This window comes from Mustela nivalis (assembly GCF_964662115.1).
Source record: "Mustela nivalis genome assembly, chromosome: 5".
NCBI classification, from domain to species: domain Eukaryota; kingdom Metazoa; phylum Chordata; class Mammalia; order Carnivora; family Mustelidae; genus Mustela; species Mustela nivalis.
In genome coordinates, this window is record NC_139024.1 from 142,213,800 (window position 1) to 142,222,996 (window position 9,197).

Below are 9,197 nucleotides of genomic sequence, written 5' to 3' on the forward strand. Positions count from 1 at the left end.
CCACTGTTACCCAGAACTTTCCTAGAGGCATCCAGCCACACCAGCCCCTAATATTTATAAACAAAGTCAACAGTGTAAAACATCTGTGTTTTTGTCCATTTTCCCCTGTTTAGAATTGAGAGCTCCTACCTCTTTTGCAGCTGTCACTCATTCCAGTTGGCAGCAATCATTGCTTTTCATACTGCGTCTCCACAATCTGGTTACTATCAGGAGAGGAGTCCTCTGCTCGCACTTGACTTTGACCCTATCATCACTAACCTGAAAATTCTGAAGAATCATTGATCTCCAACAGAAATAGCTGGTCATTCTTGCTTTCTGTGCTCCACAACCCAGCATTTGCTACCTCCATGTTACCCTCATCCCATCTGGTAATAGACAATGTGAAGACATTCTCATGCTTAAGCTGATGTTTACTCTTTTGTAGGACTAATAACAAGAAGCAGAAGGAGATCAGAGGCAACGCAGGCTATTCCAGCAACAGGGCAGGAGTCTTACCAACATATACATTTATGCTGATGCTTTCATTCTTTCACTTAGTTCTTCTTTTATTCTAAATCTAGACCTTAATCAAATATTCTCAATTTCTGCGTGGGGCAGGATATATACTGCCCCACCAAACTGAGTTTCAATTACAAAACTGCCCCAAACTTTAAAGCATCATCATTCACTTGCTAACTTAATTAAGTTAATTACTATTAATCACTGCTATTAATTCCCATCAAACCAGATGATGTGACACCATACTCTTTATTTATTTATATGTCTATCCATTCATGCCCCAACCAGTTCAGGTCAGGCCCATTTTCCTATTAGACCTATTTTTAAATGTCTTCTAGTTCAGCTTGGTCTACCAGGATAGCTGCGGGATGTCTTTGGGCACTTACTTAATATAACACACTTCCAGAAATGGATGTGCTGGTAAAGTTTATTTACAACACATTTTATCAAGTCAGTCACATTCAAGTCCCAGAAATCTGCATTTACATATAGCATCCAGTACCTTCCCGGAAGAATTTTTTTTTTTTTTTTTTTTTTCAAAAACAACAGGTGGCAATCAATAGAATAGTGGGGTAAGCTTAGTGACTGTCATGCTTCTCTGGGGGCTCATGGGGGATTTCGGAGTGAACTGTATCCAAAGGCTGCCAGTGGCAACTCATGAGAGAGTCGTAGAGCTCCTCACTTTTCACCATAAACTCCTTGTTTAATTCCTCAATATTCACATGAAGGTTTGGATCTGCGAAGGCAATACAAAAAAGTTTTACAGAACACATATTGGCAATGGCTTAAAAATTAGAGTTTCCCAAAAAAAGGAGCAGGAAAATATTGCAGACATTTTGTGTTAGAATTTTTTTTTTTAAGATTTTATTTATTTATTTGACAGAGAGAGATTACAAGTAGGCAGAGAGGCAGGCAGAGATAGAGAGGAGGAAGCAGGCTCCCTGCTGAGCAGAGAGCCGGATGTGGGACTCGATCCCAGGACCCTGAGATCATGACCTGAGCCGAAGGCAGCGGCTTAACCCACTGAGCCACCCAGGCGCCCCAATGTGTTAGAATTTTTAAATTGCATGCTTTCTTTCCATAAGATTTGAAAGTAGAAATAAAAGCTGGAAAATCACCACTACCAGACTCAAAGGGGATCTGCGTGGTGGAAGAGATGGAGGCGAGGGCTGGAATCGAGCGAGGTTTGGAAAAGGAGTGGACAGGATTTGGAAATGGACTCACCCTGGGGCCAAAGAGAAAAGGAGGGTCAAGGATGAGCCCGGAGCTTCTAGTATGAGCACCCAAGGGGACACAGAGCCTGGGAGCCCAGACCAAATCCATAGGACGGGGCTTTGAAACAATAAACATGCTGCTTTATTTGCTTAACTAACAGATCGATGTGAGTGATACAAACTATATAAAGCAATTAATTCAGAAACAGAGGGAAGCCTGGACTTCCTTCTTTAAAACCTGGAACTCAGGGTGCCTGGGTGGCTCAGTGGGTTGGGCCTCTGCCTTTGGCTCAGGTCATGACCCCGTCAGGGTTCTGGGATCGAGCCCCATGTCAGGCTCTCTGCTCGGCAGGGGGCCTGCTTCTCCCCTCTCTCTCTCTGCCTGCCTCTCTACCTGCTTGTGATCTCGGTCTTTCAAATAAATAAAATCTTTTTAAAAAATAAATAAATAAAAATAAAAAAATAAAACCTGGAACTGTGATCAGGTGGTGTTAAGTTATCGTGAAAGCGTCAGACCTAAATCTTCCTCCCAAGTTGCCGGGTTTCCAAGGTTTTTAATGCCACCTCTTGTTTTCTCTCCTTGTACTGAACATAACCAAAGAAGCCCTCTCGTATTCCTTTCTAATTTTTGCAAGCCTTAGCTCATTCGGGACCGTAATTCTTCTACTTCCAAATATTCACATGGGATCATGATACCCATTTGTATTTACATGTGTTAGGGGCTAAATGTTTGTGTCCCCCTCACATTCATATGTTGAAACACTTCCAATGTATGTAGGTGATGGTGTTTGGAGATGGGGCCTTTGGGAGATACTTAGGGTTCGTTGAGCTCTGAGGGTTGGGCCCTAGTCTGATGGGATTAGTGCCCTTATAAAAAAGGACACCTTATAAAAAAGGACACCAGTGCTGGGGCACTCTCTTTCACCCTGCCTGGCGGAGATATAATGAGAAGGTAGCCATCTGCCAGCCAGGAAGATTGCTCTCACCAGGCAGGCACTGAATCAACTGGCACCTTAATATCGGATTTCTTAGTATCCAGAACTATGAGAAATAACTTTGTTATTCAAGCCCAGTCTGTGGTATTTTGTGAGAGCAGCCCCAGCTGACTAACGTCCTTCTATACTTATTTTAGAACCAAGATCATCAAGTAACTCTAATGCATCTTGTACGTTTCATGAGCCACTTCCCACTTTCTTCACTAGAGTCATTCGTGACTATATGGTCTATGTGGCCTAGAAAACAGATGTGTGTGGTCAGCTAAGAACCCCAGACGAATGATCTAGGCCCTTCCAGTGATGTTGGCCCTAGTGATAAAGAAACATACAAAAGACAAGCTCATTACAGCTTCCCTAAACCCGGGGGCCCTCAAAACCAAGCTGTCCACCACAGCAGACACAGCAGACCCTGTGGTTACTGAGCTCTTGAAATGAGACTAGTCCTCACGGAGATGTGATGTAATATACACTGCATTTTAAAAACTTGCTATTAAGATTTTTAAAAAAAAGTATCTCATTCATTTTTATATTCATTACATGTTTAATGAAATATTTGGGGTATGTTAGGTTATAAGTATTGAAATTAATTTAATCTGTCTCTTTTTAGCTTTTGTTTTTTTATTTAAATTGGAAAATTTAGAACTGTCTACATGGGTGGATTGGTATATCAAGTCATTTTCCCTGAACAGAGCTTCTCCAGCTCTCCCAAGAGCTTACACTAACCGCTGAAGGGGCTATTCCCTGCCAGATATTGTTAAAGAACTTCCAAGCACTTCAGAGCTACTGTCCTCACACTTTCTAGGAGGTCGATTTTAACACCCCATTTTACAGTTGGGGATCCTGACGCCCTGGAGAAAAGTTTGTCTGGAATTACAGCGCTCGTAAGGGAGATTTGAACCCTGGAAGTCTGCACCCAGAAAGCACACTCTTTGTAGGTTTTTCTTTAATCTTTACACTGTCTGCGGGACTGATGCAAGCAGGGAGATTTGACTTATGCTCACGTGTCAATCAAACATATCTTAATAAAACCAGAACTGCCCCATAGCATTGAAAGATTGGAACAACAGTTGCATTTCATTTGAACACTGAGCACGGCTCACCTGTGGCTACAAAGTCACAAGGCCGTGGGTGGGTTTGGTCTGGTGGGGGTGTCCTGGGGATGGGAGAAGGGTGAAGACGTAGCCAAAGGTCTTATTTCTGCCTGTCTTTTTCACTTCCCTTTCCTATAACTTAAGCAAAATAAGCCAGACATTTTCTTCCCTTCCTGGAAGACACAGTCAGAAACAGCTTCTGCTCTGAACAGATGCACTTTGTTCATACACATCAAGAACCACAAGGGGCACTGCCTGACACCACAGACAGGGCCTGTGACAGACCTCCTCCAGGAGCCAATAACCCCGAGGGAAGCTAGGAAGCCAGGCCACAGTGATCACCTCAGATCTCTCCCCTTAGCAATCAAAATTAAAGAAAAATTAAGGGGTACCTGGGTAGCCCAGTCAGTTAAGGCTCTGCCTTCAGCTCAGGGTTCTAGGATTTAGCCCCACATCAGACTCCCTGCTCAGTGTGGAGACTGCTTCTCCCTCTTCCTCTGCTGCTCCCCCTGCTTGTGTGTTGGCCCTCTGTGTGTGTGTGTGTGTGTGTGTGTGTGTGTGTTTCAAATAAATAAATAAATAACTTATTTTTTTTAAATAAAGCAGAATTAATCCCAAAGTTTACATTTATGGAGGAAACGGATCTTAAAAACAACTTCTTATCTTCCCATTTGGAAATGCCCCCATTTCCTAGTCCCTCAGAAAGACCCAAACAGGTGGCTTTACTCAAGCTTCCCACAGAAGCAGTTTCCCAAGACCAGACAAAATGCTGAAGAAAATAGCTTACGGGACCTACGTGGGAATTTTCCAGTAGAATCTCTCAGCGCCTAGCCAGCTGAGTAATGAGTAACCTGGAAATGGGCTAGCTTTCTTTTCAACCATGGCACACAGGGTTTCTGTTACCTTCCAGTGGCTCTTCATCTTGCTTCTCTGCCAGTGCTGTGCTTTCCTGCAAGGAAATCAGGATGTTGAGGAAAAAAAAAATCAACATATGCTTTTAAAGAAAACATTAGCTGTCAAAATTATGAAGGACTAGGGGCACCTGGGTGGCTCGGTCATTAAGCATCTGCCTTTCGCTCAGGTCATGATCCCAGGGTCCTGGGATTCAGTCCCGCATCGGGCTCCCTGCTCAGCACGAAGCCTGCTTTCCCTCCCCTAATCTCTCTGCTTGTGTTTCTGCTCTTGCTGTCTCTCTCTCTCTCTCTCTGTCAAATAAATAAAATCTTCAAAAAACATTATGAAGGACTATACTTATGAAATAGGTGAATGAAGTCAAAGGAAGAAAAAAAATCATCAAGGAGGAGCATGCCAGACAAAGACCTCAGGGATCTCTGAAGCTTCTGGGAACTAACTGGTCTTCCAGGGCCTCACATGAACTGGACACCAGGGACCCAGGCATCCAGACTCCACAGTCCCTGCACTAAATGCCCAACTCTCTCCTGGGGGCTCTGCCCTTCCTTCCAGGTGACAATCTACAAAATCTTCATGGGTATATTCTCCCTGTAGCCTTCTAATCACACCCCAAGCCCACAGCTCAGCTAAGGACCAGGACGGTACGTGCTTAAGCAGATAAAGAGACCATAGAAAAGCAAACCAGTCAATCAGAGAAGTAAATTCCAGAAGCACTCCCCAGATGAATCTTGGTTGGTTAACCCAGATTCTACTGACCCTCCTGGGACAGTTAAGTTTTTATGATTCCTCTCCACAGGCACCTGTTGAGAACTGTCTTTGTCAAGGATGTACAGCTGTTTCAAGGAACCCAGCCCACCCAGTAAGAGCCCTGGTAGCTCCTGGCACCAAAAAAACTCAATTAAGCCTCCCTTGCTCACACTGATGAGATTATATTGAAAGCCAAAGACCCCCTAGCTCTTCTTTTCAATCTATCCGAAAGTATGCTTCCCTTCTCTTCAGAAATAGATCCCAGTTTGGGAAATAAATTATATGGTTACTGTAAGTTTAATCTCACCATTGGCATATTTTTCCTATGTAGAAAGGGCAAAGACAGCCAGAATCTGTGTTTGAATGAGGCCTTTCTTATGATACAATATTTCCAAATAACTTCACATTTCCTCTTTTTCAATACGTGTTCTGGTAAATGTGGATCCAACACTACCAGGCTGCGGGGAACAGATGCTCTCTAGAGACAGTTTCTCTGTGTGAGGGGCACCTGGGCACTGCCCGGTATACTTGGAGAAGGGCACTTCTAGTAACCTTCTTCCTCTGCTAGCGGGAGTTTGGGACAGATGCACCGATGGAGCCCAAAGACCTGAGAATCATTTTGAAGACATCCACTTCCTCTGCTCTTAAAACACACTGTGAAAAGGCAGGGGGCTCTTGGGAGGCTGAGCTCTTGGAGAAAGAAGAGCTAAGAACACAGGTGTGCTATATAGTAGGGGAAATAGGCAATACACTGTGACATCTGGCAGAGGTCACGCTTCCTTAGGCAAGACTAAAGCAAGGGCATGTAATTGAAAGAGACCCACGCACACAGCTTTACCACCTGGAATCTTGACGATCTGCTCCTAACCAAAACCCGCCCAGGAAAGCAGGCAGGCGGCACAAGGGTGCTCACCACAGCCACCAAAGAGAATATATTTATAATTCTTGAAATTGCATGTCATAGTAGTAATTTGCATGGAGAGTGGGCTGAAAATTCCAGAAGGTGTCAACAAAAATGGAGAGAAGAAAGTGGGGGGTGGAGTGGACAAGAAGAGAAAAAGAAGAGTTAATTTCTTTTTAAAATGTTACTTATGTTTCTTTGTTCTTTCATTGTTCTTGTTGCTGTTTCTCTCTGTCTTTTATTTCTCTGTCTGGTGTTAATTTCTTCATTTTCTCAGAGTTCACAGAAATCAGGAAATACTTTTGTTTCTGAAGTTGCTGATCTACTCAAACCTACACTTTTCTATTTAAGATAAAGTTAACCACCAGAAGACACAGACCATTTGCCAAAAGGTCAAAAGAACTGAAGGCGTGGAAAGAAAAAAAAATGTGCTAAAACCTCAGGCAATGTAGCAAAAGTTTTTTTTTTGTTGTTGTTGTTGTTTGTTTTGTTTTGTAAGTGATGCAATATCAAATGTCTGCTAAAAGGGTAAAACCTGATTTGGGTTTAAAAAGAAAAAAGCCAAGAAATCTAACAAGGTATTTTCTATAGAAGAAGGCACACCTAAAACAGGCTTGAAAAACTGAAAATGAAAAGTTTGGAAGAAAACAAACCACAAACAAATACAAGTGTTAAAAACTGAGGGCTTAACTATTAAATTTAACTCTGGGTTTAAGGCACAGGCCATCCCACAAGGAGGACATTACTGAACAGATTGGAGACAAACTAACACCTCGACTGCTATGTGCTAATTTCCATAATATCTAAGTATCTAAACAGTGAGAAGAAAGGTGGCGCGCCTGGGTGGCTCAGTGGGTTAAGAGTGGGTTAAGTCTTCGGCTTGGGTCATGGTCTCAGGGTCCTGGGATCGAGCTCTACATCAGGCTCTCTGCTTGGCGGGGAGTGTGCTTCCTCCTCTCTCTCTGCCTGCCTCTCTGCCTATTTGTGATCTCTCTCTCTGTCAAATAAATAAATAAAAATCTTAAAAAAAAAAAAAAAAGAAGAAAGGGGCACCACCAATGAGGGAAAAAAAGATGCACAAAAGACATCGAGGAGGTCACCAAACACAGATCCCAAGAAACAGTTTAAAAGGTCTTTGCTCTCAATAGGCAAACAGCTTCCGCACCTGTCACACTGGTTAATCACACACAGAAACAGAGAGGCATGCATCCCCACAGCAACCATGGAAAGTGTAAACTTAGGAAAGCTTTTTGTGTGTAATTTGCTGTCTGAAATTCGAAATGTTCTATCTTTGATCCAGACCTTCCACTTACAGAATTGTTTAAAGATCTATTCGGGAAAGGGAGAGAGAGAGAGAGCGCACACGTGCAAATGTACAAGTAGGGGGAGGAGAGAGCGAGAGAGAACCTCAAGCAGACTCCTCACCGAGCCCAGAGCCCAATGCAGGGCTTGGTCTCGCAACCCTGAGATCATGACTGAGCCAAAATCAAGAGTTGGGACCCTTAACCAACTGAACCACCCAGGTGCCCCTCTAAGAAATTTATTCTTAGCCAAAAAACATTTAAATACTCAGAGATAGGTGGAAGTGAGTTAAAGCACTGAGAGCATTCAAAGTGTTAGTCAATAAGGGATGAACTAATATCACAGCACATCCAAATGGGCAACTTTTAAAGAAAGCTCTTTATTAAAAAGGCCATCTTTGGGGGATGGGGAGGGGACCCCTCCTAAGGCAACCTATAAGCAGAAGCAAGCAAAGAGTATACCAGTATGTACTACTCAGTCTGTTCTTGCTCAAGTCTCCCCTCTCTCCGTAAATAAAGCCCAATTGTGCTGATTTAAGAAGAACAGAAGAGAAAAATATAGAGAACACAGATGCACTTGAACAAGACTTTCTTCTAAGTGGGTAGGAGATGGCGAAGAGGGAAAGCATGGGGAGAAGCAGCTTTCCCTTCCTTACTCTAGCACTCCTGTGTGATTTTAGAAATTGCTTACTTTAGTAACCAAAATATCAGAATATCTTTGAAAAGCATGTTAATGTTTTCTGCTCTTGCAAAACAAAACTACCTCCACTCCTATTTTGAGTAAAATGGAATGATAATCTAAAATTTAGTAGTAAAAATTTGGGCACACATGTCACCAGCCTAGGATTTTTGTTTTGGGAAGATAGTCATGACTTACATTGCCAAATTTCTCTAGTCATCAGCTTTTACTCTCTGGTTTTAACATGGGGAGCAAAAGCCATGTCTGTGGGAATTAGAAGGAGAGCATCTGGGGGCGTGAAGTTAGGAAAAAGATGCTTCTAGGTTGGGTACGTGGACGATCTAGGAATCATTTCAGGGAGGGATACCTTAGGCGTGATCAGAGTTCCAGCTGGGGGTCCAGAGGTCTCTGGCACAGAAAGGTTAACTCCATTTCCTTGCGCAGCACAGCCATAGCCATAGACAGAAAGGGAGTAACCGCTGTGCTGTTGCTCAAACCAGTTGCCGGAGTGGTAAGCCTGGCAGGGCTGGAGCACTGGCTTCCCCCTAACAGTGGAAGAGAGACAACAGGAATGACATCACCAACCGAGGCCGACTCATGCAGAACCCCAGGTCTCTTTCTTCTTTCCCAGGGGCTAAGGGGTAAGAGTAAGGATGATTTCCGCATTAACTGTTTAGGAACACCTATTTCCAAAGTGATAGTTTGTAAATTGCCAAACATCATGTAAGAAAGTACGGATGGCCTTCATTTTCACTGTCAGAGTAGGGAGAAAACAGCTTACCTTTGCCAGTACCAGTAATAATGATTTTGTTGAGCTAGGCCAAAACCTGCAAAACTCTGCTGTCCCGCCATTTATCCA

The 9,197-nt window shown here is 43.2% G+C and overlaps 1 protein-coding gene across 1 annotated transcript; it reads right to left on the reverse strand.

The window, feature by feature from the left end:
• Positions 1-911: 911 nt before the first annotated feature.
• LOC309864171 (uncharacterized protein C6orf52) lies at positions 912-9,190 on the reverse strand (the record flags this gene model as incomplete). Its single annotated transcript, XM_082729477.1, has 4 exons — positions 912-1,234; positions 4,702-4,747; positions 8,706-8,883; positions 9,120-9,190. The coding sequence occupies 4 exons, from the start codon at positions 9,188-9,190 to the stop codon at positions 1,077-1,079; spliced, it is 453 nt and encodes a 150-aa protein (XP_082585603.1). The 3' UTR covers positions 912-1,076.
• Positions 9,191-9,197: the final 7 nt, after the last annotated feature.